The 23,006-nt window shown below is 35.7% G+C and overlaps 1 protein-coding gene across 1 annotated transcript; it reads left to right on the top strand.

Annotated features, from left to right (window-relative positions):
* The first annotated feature begins 4,557 nt into the window (after positions 1 to 4,557).
* Positions 4,558 to 21,308, top strand: LOC139119387 (golgin-45-like). Its single transcript, XM_070683180.1, has 8 exons — positions 4,558 to 4,717; positions 5,900 to 6,016; positions 8,532 to 8,788; positions 9,889 to 10,088; positions 10,905 to 11,033; positions 11,664 to 11,901; positions 12,553 to 14,515; positions 20,869 to 21,308. Exons 2-7 carry the CDS (start codon positions 5,908 to 5,910, stop codon positions 12,739 to 12,741), a joined length of 1,122 nt encoding a protein of 373 aa, XP_070539281.1. The 5' UTR covers positions 4,558 to 4,717; positions 5,900 to 5,907; the 3' UTR covers positions 12,742 to 14,515; positions 20,869 to 21,308.
* The last annotated feature ends 1,698 nt before the right edge of the window (positions 21,309 to 23,006 follow it).

The raw sequence follows: 23,006 nt of genomic DNA, 5'->3' as shown, positions 1-23,006 counted from the left end.
GATTTGCCAATATTTTACAGCGCGCGTGACAGTGCGTCGCGTATTGCTCAGATCTGGGGCCCAGTTGTCGTTCGCTCAGAAATTTTTCGCAAATTTTGACGGGTTTCTCCGGTTCGTTGATAATATAATGGAAATAACAGACTCCGCTCTGACCATTAACGTATTTTAGAATCGCTGGAATGAGCTCTCGTCCAATCAGAATGGCGTATGGTAGCATGATATTAAATAATAACACATGAGAGCGAGGGCAAGATCACGATTTATAGCGCTGTTCACGGTTACAGGTTTGTTACTAAATATAGCTCTACGCGCGCGACATCGAACACGCAGCTTGAAATGCGGACAAATTTTATCAATGTTGCATGCGTGGCTGTTTTTGCAGCTTGTACTCTAAGTCGTGAATATGTTTTTTAGTATTTACTGTTACACTAGCAGTCGCCCACTGAGATGTATTTTCGTCGTTCTTGCACGGGTAATTTAATCTAAAAATGCGGACAAATATTTATTTTTGCATATTAATGAGCGAACAGTGACGTAAACTGTGAACGGCCTATTGCCTGCCCAAGGGATGGTGGTCATGATCGAAATACTGATGATGCCCGAGCCGTAGGCGAGGGCATCATCAGTATTTCGATCATGACCACCAGCCCGAGGGCAGGCAAAAAATCGTGATATTGCCCAAGCTCTCATGTGTTATTATTTTTATTACACCGAACAAGCAAACATGCAAAGAAACAAAAACACAAAGACTTCTTCGAGTACAGTTCGCCTTCCGAGTCCGGACCTCAGCGAAAATGTTGTCAGTGCGGAGTCTAGGGTTGCTGCTAAAGTTTGCCGATCTCCTTGGTGGCGTATCCAAATTTGTTGCTTGCATAGTCGCTGAACAAAAAAAATTGCATTCCTTGTTGCCATTTTCGTTCGTTTGCTGTTTACTTGCATCAAAATACCGTCTAACTGTGCCGGTGACAGCTCTGCATGACGTTTCGCAGCCATAAGTTGCCAACTGCAAAGTACAACAAGCGAACGACAATTTGTTTTGCGCAGAAAGGATGCGCAGTAAGTAAAATGACGTCATCCATGTAATATCAAATGCAGAGGGCATCATCAAGTTCGCAGAGGGCATCATCACATTCGCAGAGGGCATCATCACGTTTTGTAACACACCTCATCCGCAGTCTGTATTCTAATTCGCCAATTGATAGTCACGTGGGATGCGTTCTTTTTGTGCTGATCCACGTAAACGACGTCATCAGGCATCATTTGTTGGAACTGTTGCCTGCCAGGCATCAGTTCCGAAAAATGATGCCCGCTGACGTCAAAAACGATATTTGACGCGAACGCGCACCGGAATGTAAACAAAGATGTCGTCTGCGCCCGATCGAAACGATAATCCAGACATTTCTTAGTTTATCCTAATTTCTGAAGAAGAATTGAATGCTTTGGTTTCCAACAAGGACTCGATACGGACAAAATTATAATCAAAGGTGCATTGAACGTTTTGCAGAAGTATTGCGATCTTTTTAGGAAAGACTGTTTCTTATTGAACCACTCCAACATATTACATCATAGACCTACATGCGACAAGTTTTGTGTATAGTACGTTCTTATGCATGGCTACGGATGAGGTGTGTTACAAAACACATATTGACTGGCATGAGGGCAACAGCATACGTCTTTAACCCCTCGGGCCTGTGAGTCACCCCCAAAAACAGACTGTTTCCCTCGGCCTACGACCTCCGGAAACAGTCTGTTTTTGGGGGTGACTCACAGTCCCTCGGGGTACAGACGTATGCTGTTGCCCTCATGGCCAGTCAATATGTGTATACTTTTACATGTCACGTGAGTCGTGTTTAACCAATGGCAGTGCACGCTGAATGAGTGAGGTGTAATAAAATATAATAAACGTTAATGGTCAGCGCGTCGCACGTTATTTCTATATTAAAGCTCAGTATATATAATTTCTCGCTGTTCGATGTCTTCGCGTTATGAATTTGACATATGGCATTGATAAATAGTGTGTGGGCGGGGCTACGGAGCTATTAGTGGAAAGTTAGGAATTATTAGATATTCAGTCTACTCTAGCCAGACACTCACCTCAGCAGCCTACTGACGGGTTCGTCCAAGTTATCATCAAAAACAAAGATGTTGTTTTGTCTTTGTATTGAGGGAGTGAACAAAAGTGGTGAAGTTCGACACAATCCCGTGGTCCTGTGTTGTGCATTGTTTTCGGACACAGGTTTCCAGAGAATTTCCCTTATCTTAGGTTTTTTACCTCTGTTTTTTCCTGGACGGCATGCACATGTGACGCGGGTATTTCATTTCATTTGCGTCCGCCATCTGCTTCCGCACCATGGTATAATGTGTTCTGTATGTTTTTCCCTACGTGTCTGCACAGAGTAATATCATAGACAGTCTATGATATTACTCTGTGGTGTCTGTAATAAAGCTGCCACCCCTGGCTGATCCATCATTAGGCCGAACAAAAAAAGTTGTGGCGTTCCGATAACCCGACCTACACTATTTTTACCTGCCAACCCTAAACTTTTTAGAGCGACGTAAACACGGAAGTAGAAAAAAGAAAGAAAAAACCAGTAAAATTACGAGTTCGTTACTTGGCATTTGATTTTTGCTTGAACGAGGATGTCTTTATGTTTGTTTTCTTTTATATGTATGATCACGGTTACTCTAACCGTGGTATGATACAATTTTTCTGGAAATTTTGTGGCCAGTGTTTGACCCCCTGAAAATGCATATTTAAAATTGAAAATATTTTGGAAAAAAAATTCCTGCCGACATACCTACCCTATTTTTGAAAACCATGATATTGGAACAGCACAATTTAATTTTTTGGCCTTAATGAATGAATAGAGTGGAACGTAATTCATTTATTAGAATGAGAGTATAGAGAAGACTTCAAGTTATCATGGTGACCATACAAGTAGTAACTGATTTATAAATAGATCAACAAGTCGACCCATCTCTTTGTTTTTTTTGGCTATATGGTTGACCCTCTCTTTTTTCTGCCGCATTTTTTGTCTAACACAATGGTTTTCTAACTAACGTTAACTATGACAATTACTACTTTATGATTAATGAAAGAGTTTATTCCAGTTTTAATTTTTTAAACATATTTTATGATCATATCGATGAGATTTAACAGTGGGACAGTCACAACTACATTAAAGTTTCTTTGTACATTTATTTGTTTTACTTATGTAGACGTTTTTCAGTAAGAATTGTCTCTATGATGTACATCTTAGAAATTTTACAAGATTGATGAGTTCTCATGTATAATTATGCCTCTTACGTTGTCATGGGTAAATAGTTTTTTTGATATTTACTTGATATGTTATTGTTCTAAAATAGATTGCTTTTTTATCCTGGTTTGTTCAAGTCATGTATAGGTGTGAAAATTATTAATCATCAGTAAAGTTCATGAGAAAGACAATCAACATGTTTTTGCTTTGAGTGAATAACAGAAATAGTGAACGAATTTTACATTGATTGTCAATTTGATGAATTGTTTTCAATAATTTTATTTATGACGGTGAATGCCCAGTCAGTGCAAGGGATAGAAAAAAAATAACAATTTCCAACAAATGTATGGTACATATAGAAAAAAACATGGTCATCTATAAAAAAAACGACAAACTTAAAGTGGAAGTTATCCTTGCTAATTTCGTGAGTATAATTGTCAATCTCTGTAAAAGCCGCCAACATACTTTCTCTTTTTTGTAAGGTAAATGCAGAAAATACAACCATTTTCAGTAATAGAGCGCGAAGCCACTGCAGTGAACTGCTATAAAACTGCTCACACTAATTAGTTTCAGCTGTAGCCAGCTGGCAAATTCGACAACATTGTATGTCCCATGCAGACAGTTTGTCTGGGGAAGTTGAAATAAAAAAGATTTGTACATGGACCAGTGCATGGTAATATTACATTGTATCTTAATCTTGAACACAGGGTGCCAATCGTAAACTCTCATTTACAACCCGAGCCTCAGACAGAGCTAGTTTTGCCTTTGTACAAGCAGACTTTTTGTCTGTATCAAGTAGCCTTGTTCAACACCAAAGTGGCCACGGCTACAGCTGAAACTAATTAGTGTAAGCAGTTTTATTGCAGTTCACTGCAGTGGCTTCGCGCTCTATTACTGAAAATGATTGTAATCGCAATTCAGAGTTATTGCATTTAATGTGTAAGTTGTGGTTCACATATTTAACCACATGTTCCATATGTACACAGGTACACTGTGTAAGTGCAATGAATTAAAAAGTACGCTCTTTTGTTGTGTGTGGCAAAATTGTCCGAATTTTTCTGATAACCTTTTTACGTAATATCAGAGCTCAGTGACGAACAGTAAAATCGTCCTGTAAATATTTTAATTATCTAGTTTTAACTAAAAGAACTTCAATGATATGTGATAAAAAGTTCAACAAATTCAGCTAGCTTGAAAAGCATACAAATAATTGTCGTCATTCAGGCGAATTGAAATCCGAATTCAAGTCTAACCTCAGTTACGTTTTTATTTTCACTAACTTACCACTAGCTGGCGCTCCACTTCGACCTCGTTTTGGGATGTGTACACAACGCAATTCTATGATTTACAGTTTGTAATTCGACTTCAGGTTGTCGAGCTCGACGCTTCAGCAGCATGTAAAATAACACTTCAAATGAATTGACAGCACAAATTTGATACAGTATTAACGGCAGAAATAGGTAAGTTTCGATGGAGCAGCCGTGAAGTTATAGCAGGGCCAGAAGAGACGGCCCTCAGATCGGTGTCACTGGTGTGGACACTTGTAGGGCAGCACTTGTGACCTCCGCAATCATGGCCGGTTCCGCTTGTTTCGCGAACAACACGCGGATGATTTCCACCCATTTCAAAATATATGTAATAACAATAATATCATGAACGTGGAAGTCTGGCACATACTGCCTCACACTTTCTTCTATTCCGGCATTTAAATCTCAGTGGTCGGGTAGGGGATTCGATCCCAGGATCGAGTATGTTCTTGTCTGTGTAAGAGGATTATGAAGGTGTCATAGCTTTTTGTTTTCCATTGAAATGAAATGTAATCTAGTGAGTAAATTTCCTGGCAAGACAATTTTACGCCTGAACCATGCATACACGAAATTTTGAACCGGAGAATGGAGAAACTTACTTCATGTTCTTGTAAATGGCGTTACCTCGATCCATAGCACATGTACGTTGTCCAACCATAGACATTCGATTCCTACTGTCTATCATGATCATAATATTAATATTTTTGACAAACTTGACTTCATTGAGTGATAGCACAGCAAAGCACACTTGACCTAAAAAGGAGGGTGTTTCTCCCGATCGGGAAAAAACTTGACCTCCTAATCATAAACATTTGCGCATTCAGAAAAGTGTATCAGTTTGTTCATTATCAAATTTGAGGGTGGGCTTACCATATTCTGAAAAGGTTCACCATTGCTTTCTTTGTATATTTTCAAATTTATTCAATAATAGTGATACCTTCTGTAGAAAAGGCGTACAGAAAATTGTCACTTACATGAAAAATTTATTTCCGCAATGTGGATCAACTCCATTTGTACGTAACGTCATGTTCCAGAATTCATTCATTGACACTTTGTAACTTACACATTTTGGACAAAGCCTCCTGATCGGGAGAATTCTATCATTTTGGAGAAAACTGTCATTGAATACCGTATCAAAATACATATAACAATATTTTTAGGAAGTCTTCCGATCGGGAGAATACCCCTTTTGGTCTAGTGTACCTTGTTGCAGATGAGTCTTGGCGGGAGAGTTTTACAGTAAGAACTTGGATCAAAAAAGTGCAAGTGAGGCCCTGATGATCCGAAAAAAATTGAAATTGTTCAACTGTCAACATATTATATTTGTTGTTGCAGAGGTGACTATGAGCACCAAACGTTACAGTAACCCAGTTGTTGGAATGAAACCACAAGTGGCACAAGGCTATGAAAAAAGTATATCTCAGGGAGTTGCAGCTCAAGTTATGGACAGAGGTGAGTAAACTTACATTTATAATTGTTCAGTAGGAGTTGTAGTAGTCGTACTTGTAGTAGTAGTAGTTGTGGTGATAACAATGATTAAAAAAAGACATGTACAAAGCAGCAGAAACCTCAAGTGGTGGTTGTACTTAGCGACTGCTTCACATCAATTATTTCTGGTGTGATTTGTCAAAGATTTGAACTTGTCTAACACCCTTCTGCTCAAGGCAAGCAATCTAGTTCAGTGATACAAATGTGATAAGTAAAGGTTCTGTTGGACTGTATTCGCTAAAATGACTAGCGTTTACTCCTTTTTGAGGCAGACTTCAAACCACTATTTCCCTTACAAGTAGAATATGAATTATTGATATTAAGTTCACACATCCTTTTTCCACAGCAAACTCTATACCTTTAACTCCTAAACCATTTAATATAAAATAATGGGGTCCCAATGGGCCCTAATCAAGAAAGAATAAGTAAATATATGGAGTTGGGATATGGGAATGGTTCTTTCCATTAATCTGGACCTTCTCTTTAAAAAGATCTTCAAAAGAAGGATGTATGTATTCAACCAAAATCAACCCAGTAGGATAAAGACATGTACACTCTTGACAGTTATCAGAAGGCTATTAGGGTTTAAGATATGCATTACTTGATTATAACTATACTCTGAAGCCTTTAAAAATTTCATACAAAATTTTACCCATGGGTGAGCAAAACACTGCCAGATCCTCTAGTCTGTGAATTGTTTGCTGAAATAGATAACTGTACCAGCCCAGCGTTAGACTTATAGGCCTTGGCTTATTGAGCGGCTCACCCTTGTCCCTATCTACTGCATACTGGTACCTAACCAGGTCAGCCTGTATTGCAACTACGTGTACTGCAGCTTGAAACCATAGATAAAAAACATTAGTCCCAGGATCTGTATGTGTTTCTTTTTCAGAATATTAATAACACTTTAAACTCTTTCACCCATGTTCACCACAGCTGGAAAAAAACAGGTGGGCGGCTAATTTGCACTGCATAATTTATATATTTGTTTGTTGTGAAAATTTATCCTCTGTATGGTTATGAATAGGCTGCTTACAATGCAGAAGGTGGGCCATCCCTCAACATCCTCCTGTGGGGAACCCTACTTATACTTAAAAATTGCAGTACAGTGACTGAGTCTCATTGTTTAATAGGTCAGGTGAATCTACATGTACCAACAGGGAAAGGAAGCGGGAAAAGATGGAATCAGTATATCTGCAATAAAATACTTGACTTTATCAAGAAAGGTCCTACAAACTGGAAGGGAAATACTTTACACTAATCTGAACAGAAAATTTTGTTACAATTATTTATGAAAATGTTTGGGTTTAGTTCTCGTAGTTGTCATTTCACGTGATCGTTGTTCAGTGTTCAACTCAAAGGGTTATTCTGGCATTGCAGCAACATTGTTAGGAGGTCATTAAAATGTGTATCAAATCATTACACAGAGAAAAGCAGACTCAATGAGCTGTTAGCGGAATGAGCCACTACAATGGGTATTAAAATAGCAGCATCTGTCCCAACTTGTGCCATGTATGTCATCTCCTTTATGCAGGAACATTCGGTTATTCAGGATTGTAGTATGACATCCTTTGTGCTAGGAAAATGGTTAGATAACTGTTAATTCCATGACTTTTTTGAACAGAAATTTGTATGAAAGTATTCATTTTTATAAAGGAATAATAGTGTCATTGCTGTTTGTCTTTATAAATGTGGTTTTTGACAGCAAGTGTAAATAGAAATCAGTTAGTAGGAACAAAGACATTGAATGAATCATATAAGCTTGTCAATTTCGTTTGATGACCACATCATTGTTACTGTTATATGGGGATAGTATACATGTAAATCTAATAAAATTCAGTTCAGCAGTTATTGTGATTTTAGCCTTTACATTGTGAATTTAATTCTGCAAACAAAACACTGCTGACTGACGTACATGTAAGTTAAATGACGGAATTCAGTGGAATTGGGCATGGCAAAACCATGTGTTGGATAATAATTGACTTACAGAATACAAGTCACAAGCAGAGAGGTTTAGTTTCCCAATGCTATTTAGAATTGTGGGATTCTCCAGCTCATTTGCTGAAAGTGTGTGAAATGTCTTTTTACCAGTAAAAAGTCTTATCAGAATGTAGATTTAAGGCAGTGACAATTCTGAAAGGAATGATAAATTATCTTTATACTGACTGAAGTGTCTGTGATAGGGTTCTTGATATAATTGGCAGATCATGGTGCAGTGATTACGCTACTAGACGTCTGATCTGATAATTACCCAAGCATGACCATGGTCTCAGTAAACTCACGATAAGGACAACAAAAAACAACTTTCTTTGATACAAGTGATGGTTATTTTCACATTGAAAGTTTCATATGGGTTCGAAGAAACTGTCATCCAGAAGAATTAACACCAAACACATGTATAGCCTTTTCCACTTTCTTAAAGTAATGTTTTTTCTAGGTTCTTTGATTATTTTTACCGTCATATATTTTCTTCACATAGGTATAGATCCAAATCAGACTCCTAGGCTTGCCGGAGATGGCATGGAATATGTGTCAGACGAAAGGAGTGCTCCTTCCAAACTGGAATCACGAATTCCTAAACTTTCCAAGGAGATCTCCCTTGTGTCCCTCCTTCCTGATGTCAGACAGTCCCTGCATGATGAACAACTGGTGAAAATCATCACCTTGGAAAATGATGTGAAGAAACTGAAGGCAGAGAGGAGTTCCCTGGAGTACAAACTCCAGGAACAAGTCAAGGTATGGATGCTGCATTCACCTTTACTTTTCAATACAATGTGGCTTATTTCCACTTGTATCCATAGTGTGGTTGGACCTCTACATGTACAGTGTACCCGGTACATGAGTAACAAGGACGATACTGTGGCGGGGAAAGCTTTGTGTTTGAAGCTCAATTACTGAGAAGTGTACCTTCCAGCTTCAGGATTCTGTATTAAAGGGCCAGTAAATGCTATCTTTTGATGAGTTTTTTCACTTGTTTTGTTTTTTAATGTCAACCATAATTTCTTGTTCTACTCCCCCAAGCATGTTGAGTTACACAGTATTCAACTTGTCAACTCAGTCTGTACATGTACAGACTGCATTTTTACTGTTGACAAGTGAATTATGGTCTAGACTAGAATTAAACAATTACAGTGCTAGTTGAAACGCTAAATAGTGAGTGTTTCAACATTCTTTTGGGAGTAGAATAAGAAATTGCAATTGGCATACAAAATAAAGATAATGACGAAATCTTCAAAAGTTAGCATTACTGGCCCTTTAATATACAAGTATCTTTTGAGCCCAACAACATCCACTTTTGACCCTTTAGACTTCCACATACATACAGGTGTATATGTATTACTGAGAACTAGAAATATTGACTGTCCTTCAAAGTAACTTGAATGCATTGTAAGTCCTTCCCCAATGTGATTGAGCACAAGGGAATTGTAATCATCAGGTGTTAGAAAGCAATTTTTACAGTCAATGACTGCCATGTAGACTTGTACATGTGTCCTACCAGTGGAATTTAAATGTGATCCTGCAGCAAGCAAAATTTTTTTTTTTCCCGTCATGTTTATATGTTCCCATCAAATCAAGACTATGAAATCCAGACTGGCAGTAACACATTACATGTCCATATTGAAAGAAATTGACAGATTTGACCATTTTAAGACCCGTGACAACTTAATTTTTTGCTGACTTTTCTAATTCCAACATACATCAACATGAATTTTACTGACTTACATGATGGTATCGTGTTTTTCTCATTGATGCGTTTCATGGAAATATTATCAGTATTGCGAGTTTAATGTTGCTTTTGAATGACTGTACCTGAAAAGTATTTATTTTATTTACAGATAAACAAAGAAATAAAGAGACTGTTAGTGGCATCGGTTGGGGCAGACTTGTTCCAACAACTTGAAGACTTGACGCGGGACAAGATAAGACTGGCAGAGGACCTAGAAAACACGATACAGACACTCACAGAAGAGAGAGAAACAATACAACAGCTAGATATCCAGTGTGATGTATGGAGAAGTAAATTTCTAGGAAGCAGGTGAGGAAAGAGTTTGGTCATTTGTATTTCTTGCAAACTTCACAGCCAGTGAAATATTGGACTTTTTAAAATTCATTCTCGACAGTTGCCAATGAAGATGAAGTCAAAATGAAAAACGAAAAACAAAAAATGTGAAAAAAACCCCAAATACACTGTTGATTCTAGTAATTATTTGAGTCCAAAGTCACTTGTTATGAAACAGCAGTCTTTGGACTATTCAGAAAACTGAATTTGGATATTATCGTGTCATTACATGCTTCAACTTGTGAATTGATAAACTGCCCTCTTTGTATTTTACTGTTGAATGACATTCCACAGTAACTTACTCATGTGCAATTGCATTCCACACAAAATCAAATTTCACTCAGATCGCTGCTCAGTGACAGTGCCTGAGGTGTAGAGCGCCCTCTGCAGCCCACTTTCATGTCTTGTTCGTTAGTGTGCAAGCTAGATGAAATCCATACTTGTTCCAATGTAGTGACAGACTGGCTCCATTATTCTGTGTACAGAATATAGCTTTGTTGCCTTCTGCTGTGTCTTGAAACCTCTTTGCACAACACACAAGTATAGAATTTACTTCATTTGGTTGTAAGACTGACAACCAGTTTATGCATATACAAAATAATGGATACCGGACAGACAGCATAATATTGAATGTCAAATAATAAACCACCTTATGAATACCTTATTTTCATTTCAATCAACCCTGCTTTCTGCTTATATTTTTAAATCTTTCCTGTTTTCCTTTTTTGTCCTGACACAAACAATTCCAGTTGGTACTGTATCTACATCGTATTTGTACATTTTTATTTTCAGGGTACAAGTTGATGATCTAGTTGGATGGAAGGGACGAGCAACCCTAATGTATGAAGAAGCACGTCTTGCCACTGAAAAATTACTAAATGAAAGAGATGAAATGAGATCACATATGATGGAATCAAACAAGTAAGTTGTAGTTTGAAAATCAAGAATATTTGTACCTTAGGTCTGAATCTGTACAGTGATCATGGTTATATGTGAATATGTACATCCATTAAAAAATAACAGAATTTCAGTTCCAAATCTTTTTCATATGGTTATGTTCTGTTTTGTCCATTCTGGCCATTTGAAAAAAACAATGATATCCCAAAAAATTACTGCTGTGAAATCTTACATGCAATAAAAAATGATACATTATAACTGTAAAACAATGTACTCCGTATTTTTTTAATGTTGGCAATTAGCATTGTGGCAGGGATAAAAAAATACAGGACAGTGGCACATAATGAATCCTTGCAAGCCTGATTTTCATGGAACATACCTGAATAACTACTATATGTACTGTGTAGGCGTTTAGGCGTGAGATGAGTAACACAGGCAAAACATAGAGAAATACAAGAGTTGAATTGACATTATCCAATACACTTACGACCTCGTCAATAGACATTTTTACTTTCTCCCTTGCCGGCAGAGTCATTAACCTATGAAGTGGCATTGTAAACCAAATTCTTCGTAGGCCTCTTCCTCATGTACAAATAGTACCTGAAGATGTAAGTTGACTTTTAACATGAGTTATGTTACTATTTTCCAAACTAGGAAATTGCAGTACCTGTCAGATGCACTACAGCGCAGTCATACACTGTCCCAGGAACCAGCACACACGTCAACAAACGTGATGACCCTATCCCTGGTCAACCATCAGTTGGCTGCAACAATATCCGAACATCTCCTTGGTGATGTTGGTTCTGGCAGCAAAAAGAAATCGGTCTCTGCTGTGTCTGCACAGTGCCATTCCCTTGTTGAGTGGACCCCGGCAGAAATGTTGGCCAAAGATGTAAGTACTTTGTACCTCGCAGTCATGAATGATTTCATCATGATGTCACGCGTGCTTCATATTCACTCCATAAAGAATTATGAAGCTTATTTATGGAACAGTTTCATGTTTGGTTATACTAATAATCTTAATACTAGCATAGTGCAGCTGTGATGTCGTTTATGATACATAATTGCAGAGCTCGAAGAATTAATAACAAGGAAATGTCTCTATCATATGCCTCGAACTAAATAATGGATTATTTGAAGACTATCACTGCATTTTTGTCACGCATTTGTATTCTGTAAATGTGATATCTACAGATAATAAAGTGCAAAAAAAAATAATTTGAGTGCAGTACCTGTAGTATACTGTGTAATGTTGACAGAAAATTAAAATTTTTATCGAAGGAAGAATAGTTGCTGAACTTTATCAGCCTGAGCTGTTTACAATCATTTTTGTTTGAAAGGGTCATTTTGTTTCCCAATAGTTATGAAATAATTTGCGGTATAATATTTGTTAAGGTTGTATTCAAATGTTATAGTGCACAGCATTTATGTACTTTACATACAGCATATGTACGCAATGTATCTGTGGCTTGGCATGCTGAAATATTGTGCATGCATCCTGAGTATGACCTTGTGACCATTTTGTGCTGCCTCTTAATTGCAGATAATTGTAAACAAGAAGCTGGACAAAGCATGTACAGACACAATCGACGATGGCGAGGCGTCCACTTCAAGTAGTGGTACATCCAAACCCCACAAGGTGAAGATCAATAGATTTCATCCCATGACCAAGTACGAAAACCTTACTGTGAATTGCTGCAAAGACTGTACTGGTGAGATCCAGATTGTCTAGTGGTTAGAAAGAATGCTTCATTTCCGGACTAGAAGGTGCAATGTTTGTGATTCGTTGGACTTGTACATAGCTGACCAATCATCTCACTCGTAGGGTATCAGTCATATTCATTCTTTCTGTTCATTGGCCGATCAACAAAGTCACTGACAGCACTTGTGGTGTAGTTTGCAGGGGCTCATATCTAGAATAGAAAAATTAGATTTAACTACATTTATGTTATCGTTGTGAAGAAAGTAACCAGTAAAAGTAACTGCATATAATGATCATATTTACCTTGCTACCTCATCCACTCTGAACTTACAGACACAATTCTATCGCATTTATCTCTGTATCTGGAATTGCAGCAAATTGTTGCTTAGCTCACATTATTTATCATGTAAACTGAAACGGCATTTTTTAAGAAAAAAAACAAAGTATAAAACACAAACATACTCAAAGTTGTTTTCAAATGTTTGAATTTTGCACATTGCGTACATAGATGCTGCCTTTAAACTTCATAAGAGATCATGCTTCTGCCGTTGCCATTGCAACAAACTGACCTGTTTAATGAGTGCAGAGAGAAATTTAGGTTTGCTTTGCAATTAGTATGTGTATTCTGGTTCAAGGTGAGAATGTTTCTTGTACACATCTGGAAAATTTGCAGTGATTTTGCTAATCTTTCTGAACACAGGTAAATGCTGTGGGAACTCAAATACCATTGCTAGTTAATATCCACTCACATAGTTACATTGACACACTATAGGAATTCTTGTAAAATAACCAGGGAGCCCTGGTGAGATGTACCTGCCCTTGACAAAAGCACTGATCTGCTGTTACGATCAAATTATCTTTATCTATATTCATGTTCCTTACTTGTAGTATTTTAACTGTACCACTACACTTTTCCAAGAGAGTGCCATATCTGCTCTGGGTACCTGCTTTCTTAATAATATAAAACTTGTTCTGAACATACCCAGAACTTTCACTATCAGCATTTTTCATAGAATGACCTTTTTGTATATTTCTATGATGTAAATATTTACAGTGTATCAGAAGGGTGTGGTCTTACCATACCAAAGGAAAAGATATCTTTAGGTTAGTTTAAGGTTTCAAGTATTTTGAATCTGCCAAGTGCAATTGTTAAGATGTTATTAAAGTGTACAAAAACAGTTCACAGGCCATCAAGAATTTAACTATTTTAGACACATAAATCGAGATATGTTGTTCAGATTTAGAACAAAGTAAACTTAACGTTGATTATGGTCATTTATGCTTCTCAGTTTTCTCGATAATAACTGTCATATGACAACTGTATATTCTCAGCTTTCACCTTGTAAATAGTAGCAGAGTCTTATTCTATGTTGCAGTTTGATTGCTAAACAGGGATATGGATGTGAAAGAGTTGCAAGTCACTCCTCAATAATCTAATCCCCGTTGAATGCTAGGAAAATGTGCAGCTGTCATTTTGGTTTCTTCATCATGCACTCAGAACCAAACTTGGCCATTGTCTGAACGTGTAGAAGAACTTATGTACCAGATTTTCCCGACAAATATTCAAATGTTCTCAGTGAAGTACATTATTCTTTTTTCACTCCTTCTGTAATACTTCTTGATACATTTATGTGTTTAGGTTCATCGTGGACAACTCTCACTGCTAGAAAACGATGATTGTTCTAGTTCAAGCTGTATGTTTCCCTTGGTATGCTCAATAGTTACAAACATGGAAGTACAATTCTAACACTGCTTTAAAACAGTAATATGGTATCGTCATGAAGACTACTAACATTGAAAATCCATTAGTCCGTGGGCTAGAGGGGGTCTACGTGCACCCCCCCACAGGATAACAAACCTGTATTTTTCAGAACCCTTGGGATCCCTAGAATACGAATGGAATTTTAACAGAAAAATATAGGGACGCAATAGCTGTTATGGTCATGTTTTGAAGGGTACCGCAAAATCACGATTTTCCAAGCCAAATGCATTTTCGTCAAATCTGTCTTCTTGTAAGTCATGTGCTGAGCTCATTTTTTAACATAACCTCACTTGTTTGGTATCATTAGAAAGGGAATTTATTCCTCTTTAAGATAACATATTGCATTATGCAATATCTTCTACAGTTTTTGTCAAATATAACCAAAACTTACCCCTTACCCCAAAATTTAACATTGCAAATTACAGTAAAACTCAAATTCTACCAATTTTTTAGCTGGGCATAATAAAATATGCATTGCTTTGTCTGAAATCTGTTTTATTTGATACAAGGACATGTCAGAAATATGAAATAGACTTTTAACAGAAAAAATATTGGGAATCTACAGCTGTAACAGTCATATTTTGAAGGGTACCGCAAAATAACAGTGTTGCAGATTTGCATGCATTTTTGTTAAAACTGTCTTCCTATAAGTTATCTGCTGAGCTTGTTTTGGATATAACCTGGCTTGTTAGGTATCATTAGAAAGATAATTTACTAATCTTTGAAATGACATATTGTAACATGCAATATCGTGTGTAGTTTTCATGATATGTAACCAAAACTTACCCCATACCCCAAAGTTTACATTGAAAATTTCAGTCATAGCTAAAACCAAATTCTACATTTTTTTAGCTTGACACAAAAAATCTGGCCGTTTTTGCTATGAAATCTATTTTATTTGGTACAGAGACATGTCAGAAATATGAAATAGACTTTTAACAGAAAAATATTGGGATCTACAGCTGTAACAGTCATATTTTGAAGGGTACCGCAAAGTAACAGTGTTGCAGATTTGCATGCATTTTTGTTTAATTTGTCTTCCTATAAGTTATCTGCTGAGCTTGTTTTTGAATATAACCTGGCTTGTTAGGTATCATTAGAAAGATAATTTACTAATGTTTAGAATGACATATTGTAACATGCAATATCGTGTGTAGTTTTCATGATATATAACCAAAACTTACCCCATACCCCAAAGTTTACATTGAAAATTTCAGTCATAGCTAAAACCAAATTCTACCATTTTTTTAGCTTGACACAAAAAATCTGGCCGTTTTTGCTATGAAATCTATTTTATTTGGTACAGAGACATGTCAGAAATATGAAATAGACTTTTAACAGAAAAAATATTGGGAATCTACAGCTGTAACAGTCATATTTTGAAGGGTACCGCAAAATAACAGTGTTGCAGATTTGCATGCATTTTTGTTAAAACTGTCTTCTTATAAGTTATCTGCTGAGCTTGTTTTTGAATATAACCTGGTTTGTTAGGTATCATTAGAAGGATAATCTACTAGTCTTTAAAATGACATATTGTAACATGCAATATCTTGTGTAGTTTTCATGATATATAACCAAAACTTACCCCATACCCCAAAGTTTACATTGAAAATTTCAGTCATAGCTAAAACCAAATTCTACCATTTTTTTTTAGCTTGACACAAAAATCTGGCCGTTTTTGCTATGAAATCTGTTTTATTTGGTACAGGGACATGTCAGAAATATGAAATAGACTTTTAACAGAAAAAATATTGGGAATCTACAGCTGTAACAGTCATATTTTGAAGGGTACCGCAAAATCATAGTGTAGCAGATTTGCATGCATTTTTGTTTAATTTGTCTTCCTATAAGTTATCTGCTGAGCTTGTTTTTGAATATAACCTGGCTTGTTAGGTATCATTAGAAAGATAATTTACTAATCTTTAGAATGACATATTGTAACATGCAATATCGTGTGTAGTTTTCATGATATATAACCAAAACTTACCCCATACCCCAAAGTTTACATTGAAAATGCAGTCATAGCTAAAACCAAATTCTACCACTTTTTTAGCTTGACACAAAAAATCTGGCCGTTTTTGCTATGAAATCTATTTTATTTGGTACAGGAACATATCAGAAATATGAAATAGACTTTTAACAGAAAAAATATTGGGAATCTACAGCTGTAACAGTCAGATTTTGAAGGGTACAGGAAATCTCAGTATTCCTGACTTGTGTGCATTTTTGTTGATTCTATCGTCTTTTAAGTCATCTGCTGAGCTTCTTATAGAATATAATGTAAGTTGTTAGGTATCATTAGTAAGATTATTTACTAGTCTTTAAAATGACATATTGTAACATGCCAATATCTTGTACAGATTTTTATGAAATATGACCAAAACTTACCCCATACCCCAAAATTTACATCGAAAACTACTGTCATAGCTACTGTCAAATTCAAGCAATTTTTTACGCAGACATAAAAAATTAGACAATTTTTTGTATGAAATCTGTTTTATTTTGTATTTTGCCATATCAGAAATATGAAATGAACTTTTAACAGAAAAAATATTAGGATTCTATAGCTGTAACAGCTGTATTTTTAAGGGTACAGCAAAATCTCAGTATTCCTGATTCGTATGCGTTTTTGTTAAATCTGTCATCTTATAAGTCGTCTACTAAGCTTGTTATTGATTATAACTGGGTTTGTTTAGTATCATTGAAAAGGTAATTAAATATTCTTTACAATGACATATTGTAACAGGCAATATCTTGTATATTTTTCATGGAATATGACCAAAACGTACCCCATTACCCAAGGTTTATATTGAATTTACTGTCATAGATAACGTGATCAAATTCCGTGAATTTTTAGCTAGACATGATAAAATAGCTCTGTTTCGGTATTAAATCTGTTGTATATGGTACTGGGTCATGTCAGAAATGTGAAATAGACTTTTAACAGAAAAAATATTTGGACTGTATGGTTGTAACAGCCATATTTTGAAGGGAAATGCAAAATCGCAGTACCGCAAACTGGCACCTTTTTTGTTAAATTCTTCTTCTTGTAAGTCATCTGCTGAACTTATTTTGTGACACAACCTGGCTTGTGAGGTATCATTAGTAGGGCAATTTATTTTTCTTTAAGATGACATATTGTCATATACAATGTCATTCATAGGTTTCCTGGAATATGGTCAAACTTTACCCCATACCCAAAAAGTTCAAATCGCAAATTACGGCTTATCTTAAATTCTACCATTTTTGCTGCACATAATACAAAAGGCAATTCTTGTTTAAAATCTGATTTATTTGTTACAAAAGTATGTCACAAGTATAAAATTAACTTATAACGGGAAGATGATACAATTTAGTAGCCATTTGGATCATTTTTGGAGGGGGAACCCATATACTGCAAATGTATGTGTTTCGGCAAATTTGCCCTGATACCTGGGTACCCTTCCAAATATGATCCAAAAGGCTACAAAATCATATTATGTTCCTGTTAAAAGTTAGTTTCATATTTGTGACATACTTTTTTAACAAAATCACAGATTTCATAGATTGCATACAAGCATTGCCTTTGGTATATAAAGTTAATAAATTGTAAAAAAGGTAGAGTTTCAGATTTGCAGTAATTTGCTGTGTAAACTTGGGGTATGGGGTAAGTTTTGGTCCTATTTCATGAAACCTAAACAAGACATTGCATATTACGATATGTCATTTTAAATACTAGTAAATTACCTTTCTATTGATACCTAACAAGCCAGGTTATGTCAAAAATCAAGCTCAGCAGATGACTTATAAGAAGACACATTTAACAAAAAAGCAAGCGAGTTGGCAATACTGTGATTTTGCGAGACCCTTCAAAATATGACTGTTACAGCTGTAGAGTCCCAATATCTTTTCTGTTAAAAGTCTATTTCATATTTCTGACATTCCTCAGTACCAAATAAAAAGATTTCATATAAAGCATTGCCTTATTTGTTATGTCTAGCTAGAAAATTGGTAGAATTTGACGATAGCTACGAAAGTAATTTTCGATATAAACTTTGTGGTATGGGGTAAGTTTTCGTCATATTCCATGAAAATTATATCAGACATGGCATATAACAATATGTCATTTAGAACAGTAGTAAATTAGCTTTTTAATGATACCAAATAAACATGGTTATGTAATAAAATAAGCGCAGCAGAAGACCTACAATGGGACAAAGTTAACAAAAACACATATGAGTCTGCACTGCTGTGATTTTGCAGTACTCCACAGAATATGCCTGTTACAGCCATAGAATACCAATATTCTTTCTGTTAAAAGTCTATTTCATATTTCTGACATGTTTCTGTACCAAATAAAATAGATTTCATAGCAAAAACGGCCAGATTTTTTGTGTCAAGCTAAAAAAATGGTAGAATTTGGTTTTAGCTATGACTGAAATTTTCAATGTAAACTTTGGGGTATGGGGTAAGTTTTGGTTACATATCATGAAAACTACACACGATATTGCATGTTACAATATGTCATTTCAAAGATTAGTAAATTATCTTTCTAATGATACCTAACAAGCCAGGTTATATCCAAAAACAAGCTCAGCAGATAACTTATAGGAAGACAGTTTTAACAAAAATGCATGCAAATCTGCAACACTGTTATTTTGCGGTACCCTTCAAAATATGACTGTTACAGCTGTAGATTCCCAATATTTTTCTGTTAAAAGTCTATTTCATGTTTCTGATATATCTCTGTACCAAATAAAACAGATTTCATAGCAAAAACGGCCAGATTTTTTGTGTCAAGCTAAAAAAATGGTAGAATTTGGTTTTAGCTATGACTGCATTTTTCAATGTAAACTTTGGGGTATGGGGTAAGTTTTGGTTATATATCATGAAAACTACACACGATATTGCATGTTACAATATGTCATTCTAAAGATTAGTAAATTATCTTTCTAATGATACCTAACAAGCCAGGTTATATTCAAAAACAAGCTCAGCAGATAACTTATAGGAAGACAAATTAAACAAAAATGCATGCAAATCTGCAACACTGTTACTTTGCGGTACCCTTCAAAATATGACTGTTACAGCTGTAGATTCCCAATATTTTTTCTGTTAAAAGTCTATTTCATATTTCTGACATGTCCCTGTACCAAATAAAATAGATTTCATAGCAAAAACGGCCAGATTTTTTGTGTCAAGCTTAAAAAATGGTAGAATTTGGTTTTAGCTATGACTGAAATTTTCAATGTAAACTTTGGGGTATGGGGTAAGTTTTGGTTACATATCATGAAAACTACACACGATATTGCATGTTACAATATGTCATTTCAAAGATTAGTAAATTATCTTTCTAATGATACCTAACAAGCCAGGTTATATCCAAAAACAAGCTCAGCAGATAACTTATAGGAAGACAGTTTTAACAAAAATGCATGCAAATCTGCAACACTGTTATTTTGCGGTACCCTTCAAAATATGACTGTTACAGCTGTAGATTCCCAATATTTTTTCTGTTAAAAGTCTATTTCATATTTCTGACATGTCTCTGTACCAAATAAAATAGATTTCATAGCAAAAACGGCCAGATTTTTTGTGTCAAGCTAAAAAATGGTAGAATTTGGTTTTAGCTATGACTGAAATTTTCAATGTAAACTTTGGGGTATGGGGTAAGTTTTGGTTACATATCATGAAAACTACACACGATATTGCATGTTACAATATGTCATTTCAAAGATTAGTAAATTATCTTTCTAATGATACCTAACAAGCCAGGTTATATCCAAAAACAAGCTCAGCAGATAACTTATAGGAAGACAGTTTTAACAAAAATGCATGCAAATCTGCAACACTGTTATTTTGCGGTACCCTTCAAAATATGACTGTTACAGCTGTAGATTCCCAATATTTTTTCTGTTAAAAGTCTATTTCATATTTCTGACATGTCCTTGTATCAAATAAAACAGATTTCAGACAAAGCAATGCATATTTTATTATGCCCAGCTAAAAAATTGGTAGAATTTGAGTTTTACTGTAATTTGCAATGTTAAATTTTGGGGTAAGGGGTAAGTTTTGGTTATATTTGACAAAAACTGTAGAAGATATTGCATAATGCAATATGTCATCTTAAAGAGGAATAAATTCCCTTTCTAATGATACCAAACAAGTGAGGTTATGTTAAAAAAAGAGCTCAGCACATGACTTACAAGAAAACAGATTTGACGAAAATGCATTTGGCTTGGAAAATCGTGATTTTGCGGTACCCTTCAAAACATGACCATAACAGCTATTGCGTCCCTATATTTTTCCTGTTAAAATTCCATTTCGTATTCTAGGGATCCCAAGGGTTCTGAAAAATACAGGTTTGTTATCCTGTGGGGGGGGTGCACGTAGACCCCCTCTAGCCCACGGACTACATTGGTAAAGGATTCTGTGTCCCTAGAGTAGTTCAATCAAGCGATAGATCTTCAGCCCATAAGGACCATTCATTTCATTCAAAATCTTGTTAAAGTATGTAGCGGGCTTCAAGATGTGTTTCAAGTAAACTTTTTTGGTGTCTATTTGTCTCCAAACATTGTACAACTGTTCTCTTGTTTTATGGGTGACCTTGGAAATTAACTACATGTACTATGAATGAACAATTTACATGAGAGTATACTCTGCCCATTCTAGTTCATTCGCTTCGAGGTAGCATATATTTTAAGTTTTTGTGGTATTTTTCCCCACACAGTCATACAACTGATACCTAAAATGTGCAAAGTTTTTTACAATTTCCTAGTTGTAAATGTATCAACAAAATTATTGTACACTGCAAAATATGTTGAATAAAAGTTGTCTGTTTAGAAATTGTCGACAAGTGCCAGATGTAGTCATTTTTTCCACAAGGACAAGAGCCATGGTCTGTTTAAGCTGTATGTTTTGTTTTTAAACGTATACACTCACTGGTAATCTAAATATGCCCATACATGGTCAAAGGGGCGTTCCTTGGTATTCAAAATGCCCATGTGAGTGTGCCGTTTTTAAAAAGCGGTCACCCGCTTAAAATCTATGATTGGTTAGATTTTCTTTCTATGGTAACTGTGGCAAAAGTGGAACAGGTGACAGTATATCTTTAAATATGATATGTAGCTTTCTACAAATGGCTTCATTCTCATTTGTGAAAGTTAGCATAAACTTTGCATGCACAATTTCATAATACTAGTGGTTCATCATTTTTCTTCAAAATTCACCTTCTCAGAGACATGAATTGGAAATGTGGCCTGTTTATTTCTAAAGAGCCCTCATTCAGGTTTGTTCAAATGATGGTGAAAACAGCATTTGGAATTTTTCTTTAATTTGGCTGATAGGTTTCCCAGAGATGATTTTGTTCTGATCTGACCAAGATGAATTTTTTGCCAATTAATCTGTGGCATCCTTGTTATATATATCTTCATTCACATTGATCTTCAGTCATAAATATTTGGCTGGTATTCTATTTTTTAACTTATTTCTTGTCAAAAAATCAAGAGAATAGCAATTATAGTTGACTTCTTATTTTATTTTTGTATACCCTGACTCACTACATTACTGTTTCAGTGAAAGACTACAGTGGAGCTATGTTGGCAACTAGGTGGCAGCATTCTTATTCAAACTTTTCACCCTGACCTTTTCCCTCAGTTTCCATTGACCCGCCAACAGTTGTATGTCTTGCAGACAGAATGGTCTAGTTAAATGCTTCTTGACCTGAAAGCGAAGAGACCTCTTTTATCTCACTTAATGGTCAATGCAAGATAGCGAAGCGCTGTTTTTATCAGCCTCCAAAGGGACAAATTGCTTTTCTAGACTTTAGTTTCCATCAGTTTATTTTGAATTCCACTGAAAAGACGTTAAGGTCATAAAACTAATCAAGCATGGTTTGTGTTCAGTAATAAACTCCTGTTCATTCAATATATATATACATATGTCAATAGATCTTTCGCAAGTGCTAATGAGAAAACTTTGTAAACCTAACGTCACTTTATTCACTGCGTCATGCGAAACTAATGTGAAACTTATAGTGTGAAGATTTGTGACAAAAACCAATGTCTTTTTTAGTAAGGTTTTGTTATTTCTGTGGACGATTTACAAATGTAAGTTAAATGTCTCCGTGATGTGTTAATTGGTTCTCTTCAGTTTAATATGACCTGAAAGACAGATTTCTTTTGTTTTCTATCCTCCATTTTGATCCTAAAGGGTTCCCCAGTATTTACAGAGTGAGAGTGTACCTTGCAAGCATACAATGCTACTGGTACTGACAATTGTTGACACCCTTGTCAAAGCAACACAGTAAACACAACATGTGTACAGATGGTGTGAACTAACTGAATGGTTTCTATTAGCTTGAGAGATTAAGCTGCCATATGGTGACAACTAAAACGACCGTAGACATGATGACATACTTTGGTCGTTCCAAAATACCAGTAGTAAGTCTCTTTATGGCAAGAAAGAGAAAGTTACTCGGGGCGCTCTACTCAAGTAAAAGTAAAGATAACTCCTTAAAATCAAGTGTACACTTTTGCCGATTTTCGATATTTTT

Source organism: Ptychodera flava, chromosome 19 (assembly GCF_041260155.1).
Source record: "Ptychodera flava strain L36383 chromosome 19, AS_Pfla_20210202, whole genome shotgun sequence".
Classification (NCBI taxonomy): domain Eukaryota; kingdom Metazoa; phylum Hemichordata; class Enteropneusta; family Ptychoderidae; genus Ptychodera; species Ptychodera flava.
This window is presented reverse-complemented; position numbering and strand designations above follow the sequence as displayed.